At 42.0% G+C, this 26,039-nt stretch overlaps 1 protein-coding gene across 2 annotated transcripts in view; it reads right to left on the bottom strand.

Moving 5' to 3' along the window:
* Adcy2 (adenylate cyclase 2) overlaps positions 1 to 26,039 on the bottom strand; it is a 379,558-nt gene that overhangs the window by 168,217 nt on the left and 185,302 nt on the right. For both annotated transcript variants that reach the window (XR_001780768.2, NM_153534.2), the window contains exon 4: positions 8,271 to 8,420. Coding sequence is in view for 1 of the 2 variants with exons in the window: in NM_153534.2 (NP_705762.2) it covers positions 8,271 to 8,420 (150 nt within the window). In the remaining variant the exon portion in view is untranslated. The remainder of the gene's footprint in view (positions 1 to 8,270; positions 8,421 to 26,039) is intronic.

Here is a 26,039-nt window from a genome sequence, read left to right on the forward strand (position 1 = left end):
CACATGTGTGCTCTGCTACGGAGACTGAAAAGAATGTGTTGGATCCCTGAAACTGGGGTTATTTGTGGTTGTGAGCTTCCATAGGGGTGCTGAGAATTGAATCCCGGTCTTCTGGAAGGACAGCCACTGCTCTTAACCAGCCACAGGAACAGAATTCTTGGTTAATTATTTTTGTCTTGACAAACCATCAAGCTTGTGCTGTTTAAACTTAACATACAGCACAAGAATAGATGCCATTGCATGACATCCTTCATCAATGGTCATATAAGCACAGGCCAGGATGGCTGCTTACTTCTGTTACCCGGGGCTAATGCACAGCAGTGTAAGGACAGGGACACTTCTGTGTAGCTTTAAGGGCATTCTGGTTACTGGAAGTGCCATTTAATGATTACAAGTAATCAGTCATGACTTTCATCTAGAATTCCCTCATGACAAGTAACCTGTTAACACACTTCCAGGGATTGCTCCAGGAAACCCATGCAGAGCCAGCACAAGAGGCAAAGGACCTAGAAACCATACTTATTTACAAACAGTGCGGATTTTGTCACTTAACTTCGACAGCTTCTAAATTCACAGGGAAATGGCATAAGTTGTGCATGGGAATAAGCAGAAAAGTGGTCAGATTCTACAAAAACATCACCGTCCAAATCCATGAGATGTATTGTCTTATTATTAAATGAGAACTTTTCTGTTTGTTTTTGTAGCAGGTTCTCATGTGCTTCAGGCTGGCCTAGACCCACATAGCTGAATGTGACCTTGAACAGTATATTTCCCTCACTTCCTCATCCCAGGCACTGGGATGACAGGTATGTGCCAATACACACAGTTTTGTGCAATGACTGAGCTCAAACTAAGGGTTTCATATCAACAGAGCTACACTGCCAGCAACTGGGTATGTTTTTAGGTGTTGTGAAATTTAGGAGGAGTATGCTTGGTTATCTAGGTGAAGCCAATGTCATTGTAGGGGTGGGTCATCAGAAGGAGAGACCTCAGGATCAAAGTCAGAGCAGGAAGTTGGTGGGACAGACGAATCAGAAGGTGGTGGTGGGGGATGGGGTCTATCATGTTGCCTTTGTGGAGGAAGGCAGGGGCTAAAAGCTAATGGTTGTTGAAAGCTTCTAGAAGGTTAGAGAAGTAAGACAACGTGTCCTTTCGTTCTGGAGAAGGGAGGTCAGTGGGTTTGTATTTCTAAAGTCTAGAACCACCAGCTCTTAAAGCTGTTTTGTATTCGGCTATCAAGAATGGCATTTGTTACATCAGCAGCGGGAATCTAATACAATGTTGTATCTAAAGCTAAGCACACCACCTGGCACCTCTAGAAGCCAGGGAAATGTTAGTTGCTGCACGCTTATTTCCTGTCCCTAAAGGCACCAAAATTTAGAGTCTACATCTAGAACAGCTTTAGCATTAGGCTGTTTAATGATGCACAGTGCATTCTTAGTCTCTGTTGTCCTGTCTATTTACAGGTGAGTGTACTTGCTGCCTACCAATCGGGGTTGTACTGAAGATGTTTGCTTATTTCTTTGAACTTTAAAGGAGGAAAGAAAGTTTTAATACAATGGCAGAAAAGAGACCCATTCTACTGACCTCCCAACAGGGCTCTGAATCCAGGCATATCAGCCTTGACTGTCTAGTGTTTCTTACTGGATGTGTGTATTATCTGTAGAACCCACACTAAAATAAATCATGGGTAAGCATGTGTACTGGCTGGTTGTGTGTCAACTTGACACAAGCTGGAGTTATCACAGAGAAAGGAGGTTCAGGTGAGGAAATGCTTCCATGAGATCCAGTGTGGGGCATTGGGCTATACACAGACAGTCTGGTCTCAAGTCCAGCTGAGGTGGAACCCCAGGACCCAGTGGTGATAATTCACCTACATGGGACAGAAGGAGTTCTCTCATGTCTCCTGGACCCCGGCTTCTGTCGAAGTTACAGCCCCACAGCCCCCACAGGAGAAGCATGGCTTTTAGTCACATAGGCAATGTCCCAAGCTTCTGACCTTCAGGCTAAACTCTTTTCCAGTTACCTAGCAACAGTAAAGATAACAACATACCACAAGAGGGGCCGCTTGCCCCCACCTCACTCTCTTACTCACCTTACTCTTCTTACTCTCCTCTCCTCTCTTCTCTTCTCTCACTCTCTTCCTCTCTCTCCCTCCTACTCTCTAGCCTTTCTTCTCTCTCTCTTTCCCCTTTCTCTCCTCTTGGCCATGGCTGGTCTCTCTCTCTTTCCACCTTTTCTTTCCCCCCTGCCTTTCTACAATAAAGCTCTAAAACCATAGGCTGTCTCTGTTCATCAAGGCCCACAGAGCTTACTCTCCCCTGCGTGGGAAACTTTCTCCCTTGGCCCTCTCTCTCTCTCTCATAACCCCAGGGCTACAGGGTCTCGCCCAGGGGCCCCCACTCAGGGGCTTCCCCTTGTCCACCCCGTCAACTGGGTTCAGTGGCTTAGATGTCCACTGGCGGCCGAGTGGAAAGCGTCTGGCAGCCCTCCTGCATCTGCCTGTCCAGAGCATAGGAGGAACTCTGGCCGGACATGGGCTATTCTCCCTCCCCACTCTTTCCCCGCACCCCCTTTAATTCCCACAATCCAGTTGTAAGGCATTTTCTCAATTAGTAATCAATGTGGGAAGGCCCCTTGTGGGTGGTACCAGCTCTGAGCTGGTAGTCTTGGGTTCTATAAGGAAGCAAGATAAGCAAGGCAGGGGAAGCAAGCCAGTAAGTAACATCCCTCCATGGCCTCTGCATCAGCTCCTGCTTCCTGACCTGCTTGAGTTCCAGTCCTGACTTCCTTTGGTGATCAACAACAACATGGAAGTGTAAACTGAATAAACCCTTTCCTCCCCAACTTGCTTCTTGGTCACGATGTTTGTACAGGAATAGAAATTCTAAGACAACTTGTAATGTCTTTAAAATAATGACAACATATGAACTAATGAGGATTTATTTTCTTTCCTTTCTAGTCCTGCCCTTCTCTCACTCTCTCTCCTTATTCTTTATTTCATGAGCGGGGTCTCACTTTCTAGATGAGCCTCTCCTGGAGCTTGCTATGTAGTCCAAGCTGTCCTTGAACTTATGGCAATCCTTTTGCTTCACCTTCCAAACTACTGGGATTACAGGGCTGAGTTCCTATGCCCAGTCGGCTTCTCTCTCTACCCTGAAAAAGAAAACAGTGTGTACTCTCATAGAGGCAGCATCAATTTCAATTGCTATAGCAGTTAAGAGAAAGGGTTCTTGTTTTGCTCTGTAGCCAGCTTTCAACAATTCCTGAGAGTCAATTACATACTCCAGAGAGAAGCTGTTCCCAGGTCTGACAGAGAAGCATCTGTTATACTATGAGATGCTCAACTGTGACTGTAGCTTCTCCTGTAGAAGCTGAAGCAGCAGACAACCATCAAAATGCAGAGATGAACCCTTTAGCCCCTAAAAGGAGCCTTCGTTCTAATGCCTTGCCACAATTTCTACCTAATAAAAAATAATGACTGTTGCTGCTTTTACATGAGAGCACATTTAAGGCAAACAAACAAACAAACAAAAAAACCCACAAAAAACCAACCAAACAAAAACAAAATCAACAAAAACCAAGCAAACAAAAAAACCCAAAACATATACAAACCCCCCCAAAACAACAAAAATCCCCATCTCTAAAAATACTCCTATCAAAAACTTTTATTTCCTTTTTGCTTAAAACTTTATATGACCAAATAGATGCTTTATTCATGTATTAATAGTAATGCCTCAAAGATTTCTCATTTGCATGTAGGGAAAGAATCACAGAACTTGATCAAATGCTTCTAGAATTGGGTGATTCCTTATACATGTCCTGGGAGCAACAGCTGTTTATAGATCTCTTCCAGGTTGAAGAAGGTTGTCTCCTGGTGACCCACCTTCTGCTTTTCTCTCTTTTAGGCATGAGGAGATGAATTCGTGCAGCTAATCAAGATTATGTCTCTCAGACTTGTGGGATATCGGCTCACTTTGAGGCATCTGCCATGTGACGTTAGGTTGCAGTATTTATTGTCTAAGTAATGAGGGCAAAAATAATTTCCTAGTTAGACAGCATGAATCTTCCTGGATAAAGGACTTACAAGGATATTACTACTTACTATAGTGACTGGGTAAATCAATGGAAGTTACTGGAACCTGATGAAAGAAATGATATGCACAGCCCAAGGAAGGGGACATGGAACCTAAGACCTCAGTCTGGATTGTGGCACCACATGGGTCTTGGGACCTCTAGGATTAACTCTTGGGCTGTGCATCTCTCTCTCTCTCTCTCTCTCTCTCTCTCTCTCTCTCTCTCTCTCTCTCTCTTTCTCTCTCTCATCTATGTGGTGTCTGTGTGTGGTCTGTGTGGTGGTGGTGGTGGTGGTGGTGGTGGTGGTGGTGGTAGTGTGTGCGTGCATGAATATTTAGGTTCTTGTGTGTGAATGTAGTCATGTACATGTAGACCATAGCAAAGTGTAGAGAGAAGAGAACAACCCAGGTGCCAGAACCGACCTTCCATCTTGTCTGAGAGAGGGCCTATTTATTGCTTTTAGCTGTTTGAGCTAGGCTGTCACCTGTGATCATTCAGGATTTCTGTCACTGCTTCCCACCTTCCCACAGGAACACTGAGAGTAAAGATTCTTCTGTCTGTCTGTCTGTCTGTCTGTCTGTCTTGTAGGAATTCATACTCAGGTCCTCATGTCTGAATGGCAAATGAGCCGTTCAGACATACCCACTGAGCCATCTCCGAAGCTCTATTTTAAGCAGACTGAATTCTATTTTAAGCAAGATGATTTCTTCGTCTTATTTAATAATCTGTTCTGGAAAAAAAAAACCCACGTATTCTCATTCTAGAAAAACATTCTCTGAATTCCTAACAGGAAAAGTATTTTCCAGGAATCAGTCTCTGGAGATGGACTCCCAGCTTCTCATACCATTAACAATTGATGGACCAAACTCTATTATATTAAACATCTTTAACAGATGTTTCTGCTCCCTTAATCTTTCCTCTTGATTATCTCTTGATTATAAAGGATCTCTGCCTTCTCTTATGAAATTTCCAGTGAATCTCTTCCCTTCTGCTACCTCCCAAGAGGGTCATATAGTCTCTGGCCCCTGGTAACCCATGACCCAGAAGCTGGGTGTGGTGACTGTGATCACAAAGACTGCCAGAACACTTAGGCTCCTTGGCTCAGAGAGACAAGAATGCTATGTTCTTCCCAAGCTCTGGGCCATGCCAAGGAAATATGATGTGTTGATGATGTCAGTAGCCTGAATCACTGCTTTTGTCAAAGCTGTGACTATAAACATTAGGCTCTGTAATCTGCCTACTTGGAATTCAGTTTCCTGTAGTTTTAGTGCTATTTTGAAATAGAGTCTAGAGGTGATGAGAAATAAAGTTAACTGTTTCTATCTGGACCAAACTTATGAATCTCCAGCCTTTGATGTTTTAATTATGTGTTTATGTATGTGTTTGTGGGGGGTATGCCAACATGATGTGGTTACCCATGGAGGCCTGAAGAGGGGGTCAGAGCTAACAAACTGGAATTACAGGTAGTAGTGAGTTGTCCTACATAGTCTCGGAACTGAACTTTGTAAGAGCAGCAAGTGCTCTTAACACCCAAGCAATCTTGCTGTATTTTCTTTTCAAGAAAATTCTAAAATTCTAAAGTGCTCAAATTTTAGACTATACAGTTGTAGACACGACCAATGGACATACAAGGATACTGTGGTGCCTTCTCAGATATATTGATAACAATGAAATTCGCATTACTGTATAGTGATACCCAGGCATGCAGCAATGGACTTGTTATTTTTTCTAGCATGAGAGAGGTGGTTAGACCTTCTTCTTGACTTCCTAACTGCATGGGTGGTGCTAAATTATGTAAGAGGTATAAAGCTAAATCTGGTAGTACTCCAGTGAGGAACCTTTGCTGACCTGAAAGGCATTCTGGGTAAGCTTCTCAGTGACGCAGATGCTTTTGAGTCATCCCTGTTCCTGAAAAGAACACCAGTAACTTCACACATCCATGGATCTGAAACTGAATGGAATTATTTCCTTGGTTTATTCGTGATCTATCTGTATGAATACATGGTTTTTTTGTTTGTTTATTTATTTGGTTTGTTTTCTGATTTTTGTTTTTGTCTCCCTAGGAAACCTCAAAACAAAACAACCATGTTATAGTGGAACCAATTGTGAATGAGAAGGGATGTCTACTGACATTGTGGAATCTTCTAGAACCCAAAAATTAAACATGACTGGGCACACGTATATCAAAAAAATCTAAATAGCTACTTAAGTAAACAATTGTCTATGGTTTTGATATGTCTAGTAGATAGTTAATTTAGCTATTAGCAGGCTTGAATGTTGTTGGAAATGGACCCCCTTCTTCATAATCTGTAGCTTATAGAACCAGGAATGGAGACAGCAGGATTCTGATGACTGAAGAAAGAAAAGAGGTGGGTAGAGAGGTATAGCAGGAGGGAGGAAGGAAGAGAGAGAAATAGATGAGGGAATTTGAGTCTCTCTCTGGTTCTGAGAGGGAATATGATATTCTGAATTTCCCAGAAGCCTGTAAAATTTACTTACTAGGTGAATGCTTTCTGGTAAGGGAAAAGAACATTTCATTGTCCCTCCCATAAGAGTCAATCTAGATGGGATGCCATTCACCTACACAGGAACATACTGATCAGTAAGGTCTGCCAGTTTTAGAGATGTTAGAGATGACCGTGTAAAGCCCGCTCCCGATGGATGCCAGCATGCTGCTCTCCTTTCTCTGATTGCACGGTCACACTGGAAGACCGCTCTGATCTGCAATGGTCCATCCCTTCAGCCACTGGACACTCTCGCCCCTTGAGAGGTTTCCAGTTTACTCTTTAATAAATTCTGTCTTTGTATGCTATGATGCATTTCAGCTGAATTCTTTCATCAGAGACAAGCATTATGGAGCTAAGGGATTTTTATCATGAGACCGAGGTATAATAACCAGGATGGACATATACATAGACAAATGAATTTAACATGAGTTTAATGGGAGGTAAAAATATTTTAAAATATCCACAAGATTTGCCAGTAGTAGCGGTGAGACCCTGCTGTTCTCACCTAGAACCATGCCCAGCACAAATGCTGTTCAACAGATATTTACTAAACAGACGAGCTGATGTTTCCAGTTTGAAAACTAAAAACCTGATTATTATTCTCAAATTTATACACAAAGAGAAGTCCAGGGCCAATACTTAAGTGATAATTTTTCCTCCCAACACCAAAAATACATTTTGATGAAATTTATAGACGATGTTAATTTAATACAACTTAACACAGTATCTATATTTGGACTATGGTCCATAGAAAATATGGTGGCCAGTGATACAGAAGAAGAACTCAGAGTTCACAGCCAGGTACAGCAATTGTCACTTTCTGTGTCACTCGGACCTTGCGATGGTGAATCTCCACTATCCGCTTGACTGGACATGAAATCAGCATGGAAATGCACAGCTGGGTGTGTCTGCAGGGTTTTCCAGCAAGGTGACTGACAATGAAAGAGCTAATTTGAATGTTGATGAGACCACACTGTGGACTTGGGCCCCAGAAAGCATAAAAAAATAAATACATAAATAAAAGCAAGCTGAGCACCAGCATCCATGTCTCTTGGCTTCCTGTCTGTGGGCACAGTGTAAGCAGCTGCCTCACACTCCGGCTACAAGACTTCCCTGCTATAACAGACAAAACCTTTAAACTACGAGTACTAAATAAACCCATCCTTACTTAAGATGCCTGTGTCAAACTTTTTCTTACAGCAATGAGAGAAGCCACAAACACAGCATCATGCCATCACCTAAGATAAGGGATATCCAAATCAAGACTGTGGGTGAGTTTTTCCTCTAGTGTGTCTGGTATATGTGTTTCTGCCCACTTTGTAGGACACCACATGCTTTGACTGTACGTGCCTCTCAATGTTTCTATCAGTTCTGCTTTGCATTGTTTCAATTCAGAGAATGTAATTCCCCATGTACATTTCTATACACCACTCTCACCGTCATCACAGGGCAGCCGCAGACAACACAATGGGCAGCCACCAGCTCCTAATGAAACTACTTCCTGATGCTAAAGTGATTCAGGAGGATGTTCATGATCAATGGAGTGGAAAATAGCTGCTGCCACCCTGCCATGACGTCACAGTCCTGCTTACACCAAGACGAATGCTTGCCACTAATGTTAATTAATAGCTGGCATCCTAGAAATGCCCAAGATAGTACAGATATAGGATTAAAAACACATTTTACCTGCTGCCGTTTTTCAAATTCCAGCTTGATCCGGGACTTGATGCAATTACATGTGTCCCGATAGGTTTGCTGCAGGGCAAGTTCCATGAGGTGCTTATGGTAAGCTCCCGCCAAGTTCCCACAGATGAAAATGATCACGTTGGCCAGTATCTAAAGAGACAAAATCATTTAATATGATAAGCATCTCTTCTTTGTGGACCCAACAGAGGCAGACTGTATGTATATCAGGAATAATCTTAAAAAAAAAAAGACTCAGAATAATTTTTACTTCTGCTTCTCAATTGACGTTGGCATTCTGGTTTGCCAAAAACCAGCCCAACCCAACCCAACCCAATCCAACCAAAGCATCTCTTAGGATTCTATCCCCTATGGCATGCTTGCCCCTTAGGGTCCCTCCCTGGATTTTAGACTCAACCCTTTGGGTTTTGTTTTTGTTTTTGTTTTGTGCAATGTGATCATGATACTTGCATTTTGCACCCAGCACAGGGCTTGCAGCCTTGGGGACTTAATACAACTCTCAGGACAAGCGTACATGGTCCCTATCTATTGCATTTATTCCAAGAAGGGAGATACATGGAGGAAGGCTTCCCCAGCCAACCTGGAGTCTACCCCTCTGCTACACAATTTCAAGTTTGTTACACAGCACCATTGCAATAAGCTGACAGATGCTGTCTTCTCTCAAAATGTATCCACTAAACCTCCATAAGTGATTCTTTTGTTTATAGACAAATAAGGGGACATTTTAACAAAATAGCTGTGATTCTTTTGATGAGTAAAAGTGTGTTCAAAGAATTTAGATGGAAAAGGATAAAAATATAAAAGGAATCTGAAAACTGCCCCAACTTCCTTGCCCAGGAAGACGCTTTCTGTCCAGAGGGCAGACTTCACCTATTTCACATTCCTATTTTAAAATTTGGTTCAAAACTTATTTGGTCAAGATTCACATCTTGTTCATAAAGGGCAGACTTCACATTTACTGCAGCTGTATGCTTCAGCTGTTTAATGTAACATAAAATAAAAGGTGTCTGAGATTACAGACATGATGTGTAGGCAGGTTTCCAGATTCTTAGTTAGTATTCAGTTCTATGACTCATTTAGTCATGTCTGTATATGTCTGTATCGCTCGATACGACTGTGTTAATATTCCATGTGCTTTCATTCTGCCACAGATGCCAACCTCATGTATAAAACCGTGACTTCCTCTCTGATCATTGCTTTAGACTCAGTTACTAGTAACGTGAGAAGTCAAAAGCCAGGTATATTTTTGTGCTTGATTTATGTTACAAATTTGCTCTCAAGACACATCCCCTTTATGTTCCTATCAGCAGGGGGTAGCAATGGCCTATCCACTGTGCCCTTGTCATCTAGCACATGATTTGGTCACTGCCAGCTCCTCAGGTCTCAGAGCTGAATTTGCTGGTCTGCCCAGGAGACGGACAGGCACACCACATGACTGTAATTCTAACATGACAAATCACTTAGAGTTTCAGTGGCATCCAAAAGGCATTGTTTCCAAAGGCCTCATGTTCCCCAGCAGACACAGTGGGCAGGAGATTTATTCCCACACCTTTGACATTTCTCAGATTTGAGCTCCAGAGAATTGTGGGTATCGTCACTTCAGCCTCTCTGACCAAGAGGTTTTCTTCTGAATGTCTCACTGGAGTTTTCCCAAGTAAAATACTGAGGCCATGCAACTTGCTTCTTTTTTTCTGGACTTAGAGTGGTCATCGACATCTGCTTTGCTGCTAGCCAAGCTGTGTATCTAATGGAGCCTTTTGACAAGGCTATGGAAGACTTTCATCTGGGGAGGGGGGTGAGGGGGGGTAGGCAGGGGACACACATAACCATGTTTCCAAAGTAACAATGATAATAAAGGTGGCCATGCTTATTTGCCTCTGCCTGATGCCTTATATCTTGACAGGCTGTGGGCACAGAAGGAAAAGATAGATTGATTTTATGTACCCCAAAGTGCCCTGCGGCATGCAGGAGAATGGAGGGACCAAGCTGGAGTAGAATTAAGATGAGGAGTATGGTGTGATGAACTCATCTCGGAGTTGCTGCTGGTATTCTGTAGAGCCCACAAAGAACTCTACAGACTGGAAGCAACCTTTGGCGCTGCCCTAAGTAACCCACTGGGGAGGTGTAACCCACTCGGGAGGCGTAGCCCACGTGGGAGGTGAAACTCACGCGGGAGGTGGCAGCTGTTCCATCTCAATCTCAGAACTCAACTCTAAGACATTTTTTTTATGCAGCCATATTTTATCTCTACTCCTTTAGTACAGATAGTTAAAAATATTAACTTTGGGTAGACCTCGGCGTGTTTTTCTTGTGTGTTGTATGGGCAAGGAGTCCATTCATATGTGATTAATGTGATGTACATATGTAGTGTGTATGCCTGTGTCTCTACATGACCCATACATATGACCCATACACACAAGTGTTTCATGTGCTGTGGGGGGTGGCATGTGCATTCATAGTCCATGAGTGTATGCACCAGGTCAGAGGTTCCTGAGAGCAATGTGACAGATTTCTGTTATTTCCACACATTTCCTAACATCAAGTTCTTGCTATGGTACAGTAACACACAGCCTCTGTGAGTGGCAATCCTGGAGTGGATAGGAAGTTTTGAGGACATTCTTTTGTTTGCTGTTTTTGCTTTGTTTTCATTTTTCTTTTTCTTTTTCTTTTTTCCTAAGAATTCAAAGATGAACTCTTTTAAAGATTTATTTGTTTGGTTTTTTTTTAATGTATATATAGGAGGATATAACAATATAGGTATAGGTGAAGGTCAGAGCAGCCAGGGACTAGATCACTACCAAAGAGGTGGTGGGACTCATGGTTCCAGCTGCATATGTTTTCATTTTACAAGACAGGGTCTCACTGTGTACTTCTGGTTGTCCTGGAACTCACTATGTAGAGACCAGCCTGGTCTTGAACTCACAGAGATTCATCTGCCTCTGCCTCCTGAGAGCTGGCTTAGAGGTGTGTGCAACTATCCCCAGCTAGAAAACATTCTTAATGACCTACTTGAGGGGATCCACTTGCAGCTGAACAAGACTGGTTTGGGATTCATGGCCACACCATTCATAAACTCCTAACGTATTTAGTGTCTGTGAAACAACCATCTGGTTTGCTTCTGATGATTCAGATCTCCTCATCACTGGAACTTCTTTGGAGAAATTCAGGGAATGAGGAAAGACAAACCCCCTGCTCAACTAGAAAATGCTAACTCTTTCCTTAGTAAGCACAGCTGAAATAATAATAAAGCAACTTAGTTGCTCTCTGTGAGAGCTGGCTCCTTTCTTTCCAGGGAAGTGTCTTCAAAACAAATGAGGAGAATTTGGAAGCTAAACCCTCCAGAATATGAATATATATACTCAAGGTAAGAAGGTAAGAACCGGAACTAGCAAAGCCATGTCTGTACCCCCTCTTCCCAGCAGGGGGCGCGAGTGTGGCCTTTCAGACCAGCATCCCAGGGCAGAGCCTCTTCCTCTGCCAGGGAACTGCTCATTTTTATGTCCTTCCTCAGGTTGCCTTGTTTACTTATTTCCTCTTTTTCAGAAGGGAGGTACCCCTTTATTCCGAGGTGCACCCCGTCCCACAGTCCCCAGGACAACCGTTGACTGGCTCAGACCCAAGATACCAAGAGAATGCTTATCCTCTCCAGGACCAGCCCTGACGAAGGGCCATGTTTTGGGAATGCTAAATCCAGATCAGACTCATAATGGTAAACTGAAGTTGGGCTGTGCCCTGAGACCTCGAGCGCCCATTCACTTGCCAATGTGGCATCAATCAAATAATTCTTATCCCGTAAGAAGTTATGGGGCAGGAGAGCTGGTCTATCAGGTAAAGTGTTCACAACACAAGCACAAAGACCTGACTTCAAACTCCAGCACTCTGAAAACTGGGTAAGGTGGCATGCTCCTGTAATCTCAACAATGGGGAAGAGGAGACAAGAAGGTCCCTGGAGTTAACCTCCCAGCAGCCCATCCAATCAGCAATCAGCAAGCTTCAACTTCGGGGGAAGATACCAAAAGTAAGGCGGAGAGAAATTGGAGGCGACACTTGACCTTGTTGACCTCTAGTCTGCACACATGCACATAATGCACACAACACACATATACATACACACACACACATATAGACATGCACAATGCATACACACATACATACTTTCACATCCAGACATACGCAAGCAGAATGCATACACACATGTGTACATCATATACATTTACATACACATACACAATGAATACACATATACACACATGCACAGCATATACATAGATTCACATACATACATATACACATGCACAAACCTATGTGCACACACATACACACATATATATACATATATACCCATACACATGTACATATACATTTACACACACATACACACAAACTTAGAAATTTTCTCAGTCTTCATTAACAAAAACCTGTCTGTTCAAGGTAAGTGGGCTTGTGTGTCTCTCTAGCTATGGGTTTGAAGAAGAGCTTCTTTCCAGCTATGCATTCCTTTGCTTTTCCTTAAAAATTTCCATTAACTTTATGTGGTGTGTGTGTGTGTGTGTGTGTGTGTGTGTGTGTGTGTGTGTGTATGTGTGTGTGTTGGTGTGTGAATGCACATATGTGTGCAAGTGTTCCAGGAGGCTGGCAGTGCTGGTTCCCTTATATAAGCTACTGTAAGTTGTTCATTGTGGGTTCTGGTATCAGAACTTGGGTCCTCTGCTACACCAATATGTGCTCTTAGCTTTTGATCCCTCTCTTCCAATCCCATCATTCCTTCTTGATGCTTTTCAACACTTCCTGGGTACCAGCACTGAGAAGGAGCATCTCTCCTGAGCTTTATTGGCACACACAAAGGAAAGGTACAAGAAGTAAGTGACTTAGACTTAATGCCAAATAAAATAGGAGATGTTTTTCTAAAGGAAAAACTTAAGAAATACCTCTCTTGAAACCTGGTTTTCTCTTGGTGGACAGTATTCTATAGTTAGCAGAACTGACTGTGGAATTTCAATAACACCATGTATTTACAAATATGACTAATGTCCCGAACCATTTTCCTTTCAGACTGATGTAGTCATGTGACTTCACATTACATCTTAGGTGTGGAAAAAATGATTAGGTTAAGAGTTTGCTTTTTAAAAATAACATCAAAGTCTTTTATTTTTCAGAAGGCTGTCAAACAGAACACGTAATCAAGAGTCTTATTTTCACACTCTTTGATTTTTTTTGATAGCACCATGCTGTCTCTTTGCGGCTTTTATCTTGTTTCATTTAGTTACCCTCACCTTTGTCAGAAAACAGGACAAGGAACTTAGCCTCCTCTGAAAGGTTTAGAAGAAAACAAATTGTTTTAGATAATAACACCAGGCCAGTTTTACCCTGCAGATTAAAACCAAGCCTTCAGACTGTGCAAGGCTCAGGTCTGGAATCTGTACGTATACAGCCCCATGGAAGCCTGCTATGTCTGAGATTCCTTCATTCCCTGCATCTGACTGATATAAATATGGAGACATGTCAAACCTTCTCATGGATGCTTAGAGGTGACATTAATGCACCAAAGGATGACAGAAGACCAGAATTCACCAGTATTCACCAGTAAGCAACAATTTGGTGTTTTTCTCCTGCTGGTCACCACCTTTCCTCCAAACACTTTCCAATCTCCAAGCTTTCAGGAGTCTAAACAGCACATTACACATTATCGATCCTCTTACAGTCAAGGAAAGAAAATTAAGTAACATGTGAGAGCAACCCCTGGGCTGTACTAGTTTCCCAAGACTGGTACTGTTGGGACAACTCCTATCCCATCCCTTAAGTACAGGAGAAATATCTATGCCAGGACATTGAGGATTTCTGAGGAATTCAGAAGAGATGTACATTAAAAAGAAAAAAAAAGAATAGACACTTTTTATTATCTTTAAAAGTTATTCGTATCTTCTGCTATACACGGCTTCTGTCGCTTAAAGTTAATTTAAGTGGCTACATTTTGGAGCCACATGTCCTTGGAGCCACATGCCTGTGCATTTTCAGAGAGGAACATAAGGAGAATGTGAAGATGCTTTCACAGACCACGTGGTCCAAAGAGGTGACCCATCTGAGAAAATGCCGCCCGGGAAGGAAACATTTAAGGATGCTAATTTATTGAGTTCAAACACCACAGAAATTTATCAAATCCTTTAGGTGACAGCTCAGATCTCTTGTGAATCTGAGATGCTATGCTTTAAAAAGGGGCCAGTATTTATTTATTTTTGCTATACATTTGGGGTGGAAAATTAAAAGAGGTGCAGCAGATAAAGAAAGAAGTACTCATATATACTGAGGGCGAGGTGAAGTGCCTGCCATGGCATAAGACCACCCACCACAAAATGATGGTTGTTCACCACCAGGAAAACAGCACAGCGTAAGAAGGGAAAGGATTTGAAACCTGCCATCAATATGCAAAAATGCCAAGTCTCAGTCCTAGAAAAATAAAAGGGAAAACAATCCATGGAGGGCTGCAAATGAGTGCCCAGCAGCTCCGTGCATCTCCAGAGCATTACATTTGGCTCACGGACAGTGTTCTGGAGCTGATAATGATCAACTGACATTCTCCTTCATATATTTCTCAATCATGGCTGTGGGTAATGAAGCCCCTACCACCTTAGCACTTCTCAGAATTAAATTAGCTGTATGCAGTGGGTTCAGGATCCCAGCAGACAGCAGTACAATGGTTATATTCATTACAGTCTTTTATATTTTTGATATAACTTAAAAAAATAAACCTTTAAGGTTACTTTCTAGCTATATTTAGGTTATAGAATGATAGACCGCAGGGCTGGTGCTCAAGTTCTGGTGCAGTGAACAGGCAGCAGGGGAGAAGGGGGCCTTTAGAACCATATTTTTTCTTTTCCGATGTGATCTTGAAACTTATTTAAAGGAAGGATGAAGTTTGGAAGATCAATAAGATCTTGACAATCATTTCTTCCTACAAATAGTTATTAAGAACACAGCTCCCCACCCGCCAGAAAAAAAGCCAGGTGGTGGTCAAGCACGCCTTTAATCCCAGCTCTTGGGAGGCAGAGGCAGGTGGATTTCTGAGTTTGAGGCCAGCCTGGTCTACAGAGTGAGTTCCAGGACAGCCAGGGCTACACAGAGAAATCCTGTCTCGGAAAAACAAAAGAAAACAAACAAACAAAAACAAACAAAAACAAAAAACAAACAAAAACCCAAAACAAAACAACAAAACAAAACAAAACCACAGCTTCCCTCCAAAAAGAGAATTAACCACATGGAAATCGAATGCATTTCACAGCTCAGTGGCTGCAAACTTGAACTGACTGAGAGCAGGTCATTCTGATGGACAGATTAGACTATGTGGAAAGATACAAAATCAGAGTATTGAGAGCTCTGTGGAGGAGAACTACACAAGTCTCCCCTACCACTTCTGGTTCCTGCTTTCTGCAGAGGAGGGCAATGCGTCCCTGGTGACCTCAAGCTGACAGTACCAACTTAGCCACAGGCTTATCAATGGGAAGAGGAAGCTGTACCAGATGAATGCTACAAAGACGCTACAATGATATAATACAGAGAGGAGGCTTTAAATATGTTTAACTTGTATTGTGCTGTCCTTTGACCATGTCGTAAATGTATAGCATGCATTCTGTTCAACTCTGTGCAAGAACGCCTTTTAAAAGCCATATCACACTTTATGAGGGGATAGGCAGACTTTTGTGATAGGTTAATGGAGAAGGAACACAGCCCCTAATTTCCACATCTTGCTTCTAGAACTAGGGCCAGTTGTTTCCCTATTGCAGGGGACCTACTCTGTGCAGCATCTCTACAAAGTAGCTCGTGTCAGATACTTCCCTTTCCCTCCTCTTTCCTCTCTTCTGCAGCCCCAGTCTCAGAGCTCCGGAGAACACACAGACCTTCTGTGAGAGCTACCTTTGTTGAGACGGACCCTTGATATATGAGTGGTTACATCTGATATTATGTCATCTGATAATGGTTGCCTGAACTTTACATCCATACCTATAGCCAATAGAGATCACCATGTCCTTAGACTTTGAAAGTCTAGTGCCCCACCCCACCCCCCCAGTGATCTTTCAGCTCTTATTTAAGAGACCCAGGGGGCCAAGGGGTCTTCAGTCTACTAAGCATCTTTCTAAATCCGTTATTCTATGGAAATGGCATATTGCTTTAGCAGGATGCGTTTTAATTGACCCATCTGAGGTGTTTTCAAATGTATATGAGCATATAAGTATATTGTTCCTACGATCCCAATTTTACTAGTCTTTAATAAGCTTTTCTAAGAAACAATATATAATTTGTCTTGTTAGGATCATCTTGGCAGGATTACCTTCTTTTCAAGAAAATTTAAACACACTTTAATTTAGACTCTAATTAATCTGAATCAATAAAGGTTAATTTCATTTAAATACCACCCATAATTTATTTTATTCATTACCGCTTAATAGATAATGCAGCAAGTCCCATTATGGCTAAGAAAAGCCTTAAGGTTTTATCTTTTGCACCTAATAGATGGATTTAACTATACGGAAAGTCACAGCACAGTGGAGCGTCCTGCACACAAGCACATGAAGAATAATGAATGGGAGGAACGGCCAATCTTCAAGGTGAAAAATGTGGAATTAGTAAGCATGTCCCCAGGAAAGTGATGGTCATGTTATTGCAAAATTGTCACTGACTCCCAGGGGAGGGGAAAGACAAGGGGTGTTATGGTTCCTTAAGTTGACTTTGAATTGTAATATTCTTTTCACTATGATCAAAACAGGCAGCACACAGGCACACAGGAGTTAAAAACAACAAACAAACAAACAAAACAAACAGATGCTTTTTGATCTGTGACTAAAATCATTTGCAGATAGAAAAACATAACAGTTAATGATACTAATTTTGAAAAAAAGGATGCCTTAGAGGTAGTTTCCTTGAGAGGATGAGAGGGTGAGATGTACTAAAACTTTCTCTTTCCCCAGAGGGCTTTTTCTGAGTCCCCTCAAGCACCTGCCTTCCTGTCTGTCTACACGTTCCTGTGAGTACGTGAAGGCAAGGTCTGAGACCCACTGACACCTCCCTCTGACTTCTGAGAAATTTCCACCAGGGAATATGCAACTGTTCTACCTAGTGCACCATTTGACTTCTGTGCTAGCATAATGTGGCTGCAACTACATGCTCAAGTCAACAGTGACCAAAGCAGAGTACATTCCCAAGCATACCTCCAACACCTTTTAATCTATCTACCTATCTATCTATCTACCTATCTATCTATCTATCTATCTATCTATCTATCTATCTATCTATCATCTATCTATCTATCTATCTATCTATCTATCTATCTATCTATCTATCTATCTATCTAAGAAGACTCTTGGACCAACATCATGGTGTGAGCAGGCTGAGCTAAGGCTTCTCTCTGACCTGCATATGGCTGTCTTCTTATTGTACTTTTGTGTCTGCTGCATTATCTATTCACACTGATAATGGCAGAGTACACAATGGTGTCATGTATAGCCAAAATGAAGGCATCAGCTCCCAGAAATGCAGGTTAGAAAGTCCAATCACAGTGCCAATGAATTTGTTGATGTTGGAGTCCAGTGTGAAACCCTGCATGCTACATCCTTCCAAGGGTCATGCTGTAACTGTGCAAGGAAGCAAAAGGAGGCCGAGTCTGCAGTTCTAAAATGGCGCAGAGATGCCCACTAAGATGTAGCCACCATGCCCTCAGCACATCATAGGAACTGCACTGATCACTACATAAAAGGAAATTAAATTCCATTCTGCATTTTGAAAGGGGATACTCATACTATAACACCTTGCATGGCCTTGTATCTGCAAGTGCCCTGGGAGTATCTTTGCCCTATAAATATCAGTGCTCTGGCCTTCCCTTATTGGGACAACAGGCAGCCTGCATTAGATCTAACTCTAATGTCCCTTTTACCCTAACCTCCTTTTCAAAAACCTTATGTCCAAAGGAAGTCACATTCTGAGTGACCATACTTTAACACACAAAATCTCTGAGTTGACATAACCAGTCCTTATCAGCACGAAGATGTATTTTATTTCTCCTGAATTTTTATTTATTTATGTGTGTGCAGACACACAGGTGCATGTGGAGGTCATGACAACCTTTGGGAGTTGGTTTTGTCCTTCTGTCTGAAGATCCAAGAATTGACTTCAGGTCTGCAGGCTTACAGACAAAACACCTTTGCCACCTAGGCCACTGGGCCATAAAATGAGTTTAAGAAGAAAACAATTTATTTATATACTACCAGCAAATAATACTCAAAGGATAAAACTTTGACATTATAAAATGTGAGGCTGGCACTTCTTTCTGAGAAATGTCTCTTGTTGCTGAAGATGACTTACTATGGACTGAGATGAAACATTCACTAAGGCCCCATGTTGGATTTTTTTTTGGGGGGGCAGGGGTATGGTTTGACCTGGTATAGGTCTTGTGCATGCATTCCCAGGCACTGTGAATTCTTGTGTGCCATAGCTCTGAAGTGCTCAATGCTGAATGGCATATCCATAGCACACCTCCCCCACAAGATTCAGGGATCTATGCAGAACAGGAAGCAGAAAGATTCTGATATCCCAAGGTAGTCTGACACAGAGCAGTGTTTTCAGGAGAAACAAGATTCTAATCTCAGTTACTGAGATTCCTGGATGCTTGCCATACACTCTGCCATTAGAGAGTCTCATCAAAGATCTTTGTGAGTATGTATAGGATGGACGTAGCTGAAGGAAGGTTCATGACAAGCAGAGCATGCTTCCTCAAATACTTCAAAGTTTTACTAAGAGAACTAAAAGCACTGACGTAGGCTTTCTGGATCCATAATGCCTGCAGTGTGTCATTAATTTCTTATACTGCTCTGAGACCAAAAAGGACCCTCTAGTGATTTTAAAATGCTACTAGGAAGGTCAAAACAACTTATATATTATGTTATAAAAACTTAGTAATTGCAATGAGTCCTTGTCATTAAATGTTGAAATCAAATATAGTATTTTACATCATTCTTGGGTAACCCCAGTGACTTACTACCAAAAGTCAGTAGCCACCAGGCCTGTTGAGTATTACAGAACTTCACAATCTGTGTTACAATTTAAATTACTACCCAAATTCCCTGTCCCATCTTCATTTCCGCAGCGTAATGTTGTTGTGGTTATTTTAAGGAGTGGTGGTGGCTCTCAGCAATAACTGAAACCCAGATTTGCAAATGTATGAGATCAGCAGGGAAACACACTTCATTTTAATCTAGGAACTAAGAGTTCCTTCAAGATAGCCTTCAAGGGAGCTGGAGGTCTGGCAGATGCTAAGCATTGCTGTATTTAACTGGAAACTTTGTAATATCTTCTTGAGTACTGGGCTCACAGCCTAGAAACTGCACAACTGCACCACTAAGCAGAGCTCCGCCAAAGTGAATCTATCAATTAATTTAATTAAACAAAATGTGCAATAGAATGATGTGCACTGCCTGGAGAACTCTGAGGAGAAGTATCAGCTTGGTGGCAAGCATGACCTCTCTGTGTGCACTTGGTTTGTACTGACACATGAAGCAACAATCTGTTCTCCCCGTGACTCCAGCTATAGCCTCAGCACCAGAAGATGGCATGTGCGAAAGAGATAATGTCATTAAGGGACAGTTCACAAAGGTGTTATCAAAGATAAGGAAAACCAATATTGAATTCAGAAATGCACAGACCTCTACAGCAGATTTCTGTTATCATGCAATCCAAGGCACAAAGAAAAGAATATGTAGCTATAACCTGGAGAGCTATTCTGTAAACTGAGCTGGCCAGCAGGGCCCTGGGGCAGAGCAGTGTCATAGTCAACCTGAGTTCTGGCAAAGAGGTCATTGAGCCTCCAAAGGAACCTAGAAGTCAAGACATTAAGGGAAGGATTGTGCAGAATTCGCACTAAGGCTTTGGATGGTCTGTATGGAAGCCTGTGTACACAGAAAGAATGAATGAAGAGACACTGTTTGTAAAGGAGACTTATAGAAGTCTGAATCCCCAGCTTACAGGGTCTGCTCTAGTTCTGGGTGGTCGGCACAGAAATGGAACTTAGCATACCAGGTAAGGTGGCCATACCTTCCCCTCAGGGCATAGCTGCCTTAGATAGGGGACTGATGGCAGAATGCCACCAGGTTTCCTCAGCTGAGCAGAGGGTGTCTCCTCCACCCTGCTTTCTTGTTCTGTCTCACAATTCCCATTGAAGCTTCTCCAGTGGTTGTCCATGGGTTTCCTCTTCAGGTTATCTTTTCCAACCTTCATTCCCACCCTCCCTTCCACCTCACAGAGATATTGGGAATACAATGATTAATAGATATAGGGAGCAGAAGTTCAGTGTTTTTCCTTCAGTTGAATAATCTGTGGTAGATATCCTACTTTAATCATTCTATGACTTGGCTTGACCTCATATGCCCACAGTTGTCTATATGTCCTCTCTATATTCCCTCACTCTTCTCACTCCCATGGCAACTTTACTCAAGAGTTTAAGTCATCACATCAGAACACCTGCTTCTCAAACTATCTACCAGAGACATCTACTGCACCAGAACAGTATAGAGACCCACAAGCCAGGCATTTGACTGTCAACTGATGCCCATGAATACTGGTCTTTCCTAAAGAAGTAACATGTGGTTTATATTTATATCACCTGGTGGTCTCAGAACCCAATCATTTTGTCTACAAGGAAGTGGATTCCTTTCATGAGACACAGTTTCTCAATTTCTTGCTACTATCCAACCTAATGCTTTCCATATGGTGGACTTTGCCCACATTTTCTCAGCTAGCAAGGAGCATAAAGCCAAAGGTCTCAACTTCATTTGATACTGTCTATGATCAAAATAAGTAACTTGCAGTTCCAAATACGATGTCATTCAGGGGCAAACTAAAACAACTCCTAATGTTCCGAGACCTTTGTAGGCTACCCAGAAAATAGCAGTCAATCTATGGCCATTAAAACTCTAAATCATGAATGTATGAAGAGAAAAGAACTCACTACCATAGTGTGTATAGACCACAATAAATCTGATCACTAAAATCTTTAAGAGGAGAACTAACAGATGTTTGAAAATCACAACTAACATTGCTAGATGAATTAGTCCAGAGGTAATGACTCTTAAGAATTGCAAAAAAGAGTAGATATACCATTTGTCAACTGATGAAGATCTTCTTTACTTTTTAATGTATTTTTTTGTGGTATTATAAGTAAAGGGGGGCCTCAAAATCACCTTTTCACTGGGAAGGAACAGAGACAGACAATGCAAGGCTTCCTGTGGTCAGGTGGCCTTGAGAGCCATTTCCTGACAGAAACATTGAAATTCTATGACTGCTTCAAGGAATGGTTTCCATAACTCAAGGATTCCTACAGTGATCTCTGCAGTGAAGGATGCTGATGAGAAAAAGATGTGCCTGGCATCAAAATAGTTTTAGATGTAGAATAGGACTAGATGAACCAGCATCACATTGAATTATGCATTTAAAATGTACCCTGATCCAATCTGGTAGGCAAATTCCACAGCTTATAAGGAAAACACACTTTGAGAGATTCTGCTAACATTATATGGGTGATGCTGGTGCTGAGTATGTTGTGGAGTCTACTGGCATCTTCACTATGATGAAGAAGGCTGGGTCTCACTTGAAGGGTGGAGCCAAAAAGATCATAATCTTTGCCCCTTCTGCTGATGCCCCCATGTTTGTGATGGGTGTGAACCACTAGAAATATGACAACTCACTCAAGATTGTCAGCAATGCATCCTGTACCACCAACTGCTTAGGCCCCTGGCCAAGGTCATGCAACTTTGGCATTGTGGAAAGGTTCATGACAATGGTCCATGCTCACTGCCACTCAGAAGACTGTGGATGGCCCCTCTGGAAAGCTGTGGCAGGATGGCTGTGGGGCTGCCCAGAACATCATCCCTACATCCACTGGTGCTACCAAAGCTGTAAGCAAGGTCATCCCAGAGCTGAACAGGAAGCTCCCTGGCATGGACTTCCATGTTCCTACCCCCAATGTATCTGTTGTGGATCTTACATTCTGCCTGGAGAAACCTGCCAAGTATGATGACATCAAGAAGTTGGTTAAGCAAGCATCTGCGTGCCCACTGTAGGGCATCCTGGGCTACCCTGAGGACCAGGTTGTCTCCTGTGACTTCAACAGCAACTCCCACCCTTCCACCTTTGATGCTGGGGCTGGCACTGCTCTCAATGACAACTTTGTAAAGCTCATTTCCTGGTATGACAATGAATATGTCTACAGCAACAGGGTGGTAGAGCTCATGGCCTCCAAGGAGTAAGAAACCCTGGACTATCCACCCCAGCAAGGACATTGAGAGCAAGAGAGAGACCCTTGGTTGCTGAGGAGTCCCTATCCCAACTCAGCCCCCAACACTGAGCATTTCCCTCACAATTTCCATAATTGACCTCCATAATAACAGGAGGGGCCTAGGGAGCCCTCCCTATTCCCTTGAATACCATCAATAAAGTTTGTTGCACCCACTGAAATGGAAATAAATGCTACTGGAAACCCAAGATGTATCAAGGACTGTTTAAAATACAGATTACATACAATCTTATGTAAACAAAATTATATAATATTCAGCTCTCTTAGACTTATATGAAAATGTGATTTTTTTCTCCTAAGTAAATCACTCCATTGTTCCCTGCTGGAGGACTGCTCTGGCTTTTGGGGAATGGCTTTGGCATTGGATGAAGGCCAAAAGGCTGATGATCTCTGACCTTGTAAGAAACTTGACTCTTACTTTATAATTCTTTGTGCTTGAACAAGCACTGATCTCTGGTGATGAACATGTGCTGTCTAGCAGGAGGAGATTTATCTTTATGGCTCTCTTCTCTCTTACCCAGGAGACTTGCCTCTCCCTGGGCAGGCAAGAGGGAGGGTTGGAGCTATTAATTCCTTGTGAACCATGCAAAGAAAGTCATGCGTTTAGAAAGAAAAACTTGTTCCCAAGCAAAGATGCGCGCACACACATACATACATACACACACACACACACTTAAACACACACACACATATTCTTGTCAGGCCCAACCAACTGTCTCATCTACTCCATAGGTATTCATGCACACTTATATACACACACCTATACTTACACATGCACACACACACACACACACACACACATATTTGGTGGATGGAGCAAAAGCCCCCATAAATAAGTTCTACTAAGCAAGCACCAACACAGAAAAAAATCTTCACTCATTCTAGATGAAAAATAAGCTCCAGCCTTTATTGCTCAGAGAAAGCAAAAGCTTCTCTACCTTTTTATTGCTGAATGAAAAAAAAAAACCACCCTTGTATAAAAAAGCCCATTTGCTTATTGCCATTGTTCTTAGTTTTTATACTTTCCCAGGAAAAGAGATCACATGATTTTCAGGCATCTCTACATTGCATAAGTTCATTGTAAATCTCATAAGTTTCAGCAGGAATGTTTACATGAGATTCCATTAAGAATAATTATCTAATTAAACATTCATTATCTGTCACTAGCTTCACAAGTTCATTAAAAGTTTAAAACAGTAATTCTTATGTCATAAGTTACGATGGCTTTGTCAAGAGGCAAATTATCTGCCTAATGTCTCATTAGTTTTGGTGTTTTAAATACATAAATACAGTCAATATTTTATCTTTTGTCCTTGCATCTACAGTAAATTGTCCATTCCCAGTTTATGACCTATAGTTATCAGACAATGCTTTCACTGTTAACCTAGAAGGAATGTTTTCCCTGGTCATAAATTTGTTCCAAGCCTGCTTTATATCCTAGTGCAATTAGCCTGTGACACATGAAGGTTTATAAAGCCATAATTCATATTGTAGAGGGCTCAAAATTACTTATATAAATTTATGAGTTCTATAGAATCATTATTAGGAATTATGAAATTATCAATTTGTCTACATAGCATTGCTACAAGAGATTAAGTACATCTTCACTCATCGGCAGAAAATCTGCCCAGCATGGTGAGATGATGCCCAGGAATTATTATACTATTTTAATAATGACAGGAAAGGCATAACAGCTGCAAGAAGTGATTCTGAGATGAAGTCTCTTTGGGCCTTGCCTTTTAGAGTTTACCCATAGCAGTCCATGAAATGATATGGGCCATCTTCTGAAAGGTCACTTATATGCTTTTGACCTATTCTAGATGGATCCTGACAGTAGCCCCTTTCACATTTACTGAGGAGGCCTCACAGATGCTTTACATTATATTTGATATCACAGTGATGCCTTTATGTGTATGCACTGTCCCTTCCTATAACGCGTGCAGGTGCCACCTTGAAAAAGCCATGATGACTTTGGACATGAAGTTGTCCATTAAGATTGAGCCTGATGAGGATACAGATACACATTTCATTCTCTAAAAGGAAGTGAAACCCATCCAGGCCTGACATCTGCTCGGGACACTAGAACATCCAAAAAAAAAAAATTGAGGAGAGGGTGTTTGGTTGGCTGTCTTAGTACTTGGTTGACATGCCCCTCTCCATGGATGCCCTCTGTAAGCCAGTGGTTCTCAACCTGGCTGACACTGTGACTCTTTAATACAGTTCTTCATACTATGGTGATTCCCAGCCATGAAGTTATTTCTTTGCTACTTTGTAACTGGAATATTGCTACTGTTATGAATCTTAATATAAATTCCTGGTATGAAGGATATCTGATATCCAACCCCTGTGAAAGGGTTACTTGATCCCTAAAGGTACCATGACTCATAGGTTGAGAACTGCTAGCTTAGTTATAATAAAAACCTTTGGGTTCCATGTCTCAAATAGTGCATTCTTTATGGTAACCATGCAGTCTGACAGTCAGATCCTGGTTCTTGATAAGGGGTTAAGTTTCTACATGTACATTCATGGCATATACAGGATGCAATGTACTTCTGGTGTTTTGGTTTTATAAGAGCAGCTTAGGGAAATGTTTTTAAGCACCTAGGAGAATGGCAATGCCCAAAGATGCAGAAACATGGCTATTTTCTTGGAGGTGGTGTTGGGGGTTATATCTATGGCCTCAAGAGTGCCAGGCCAGCATTTTGCCAGTGAGCAACTTCCCAGACTGAAATGCAACATTAGCACAGGGCTCAGAACTCCAGCTGTGTTAACAGCACACTCACGGGTGAACTCCACATAAGTGGCTTCTTGCTCCAAAAAGAGAAGGTAAGAGGTGGCACTGTACAACTCTCTGCTCTCCTTGAAATCTTCAATTCTTGTGACAAATCACTACGTTAATGTTCACCTTCGCCTACCTCTTTAAAGAGCCAGTCGGCAATGTGTGTCTTGTAGCTTGAATTATTCCAAGAATCCTACTTCAAACCTCCTGAGGTTTGAAGCTGATGTCCAGCAGAGGAACACAGGGTCCTAGGTAGATGAAGGCTCTGTGTCAATAGGCTTCCCTACCAGGCCTGTCTTCTGCCTGATGACATTATTTCTTAAATGAAGGATAACTTGCTCATGAGTCCATTGGTGTATATTTAAGTATGCCCATTGGAACAGATGCCTCATTCTTATCTGATAAAACAAATCATGCTCAAGTCAGTATGTGACTCTATGGTTTCTGGTTATAGGGACCCTATTGAGAATGTCACAGTTAAACATTCAGGGCAGCAGTATCTGCAAAGCTATATACTTCTGCAGTGTTTTGGGGAAGGCTGTCAAGAGAAAATGCTGTGCAAATGCATCTTCTGCCTCAGGGAAGTGATTGGAAAGACAAAGTGAAGCTTCCCTGGATCATTTCCTGACAAGTGTCGGGG

Source organism: Mus musculus, chromosome 13 (assembly GCF_000001635.26).
Source record: "Mus musculus strain C57BL/6J chromosome 13, GRCm38.p6 C57BL/6J".
NCBI classification, from domain to species: Eukaryota; Metazoa; Chordata; class Mammalia; order Rodentia; family Muridae; genus Mus; species Mus musculus.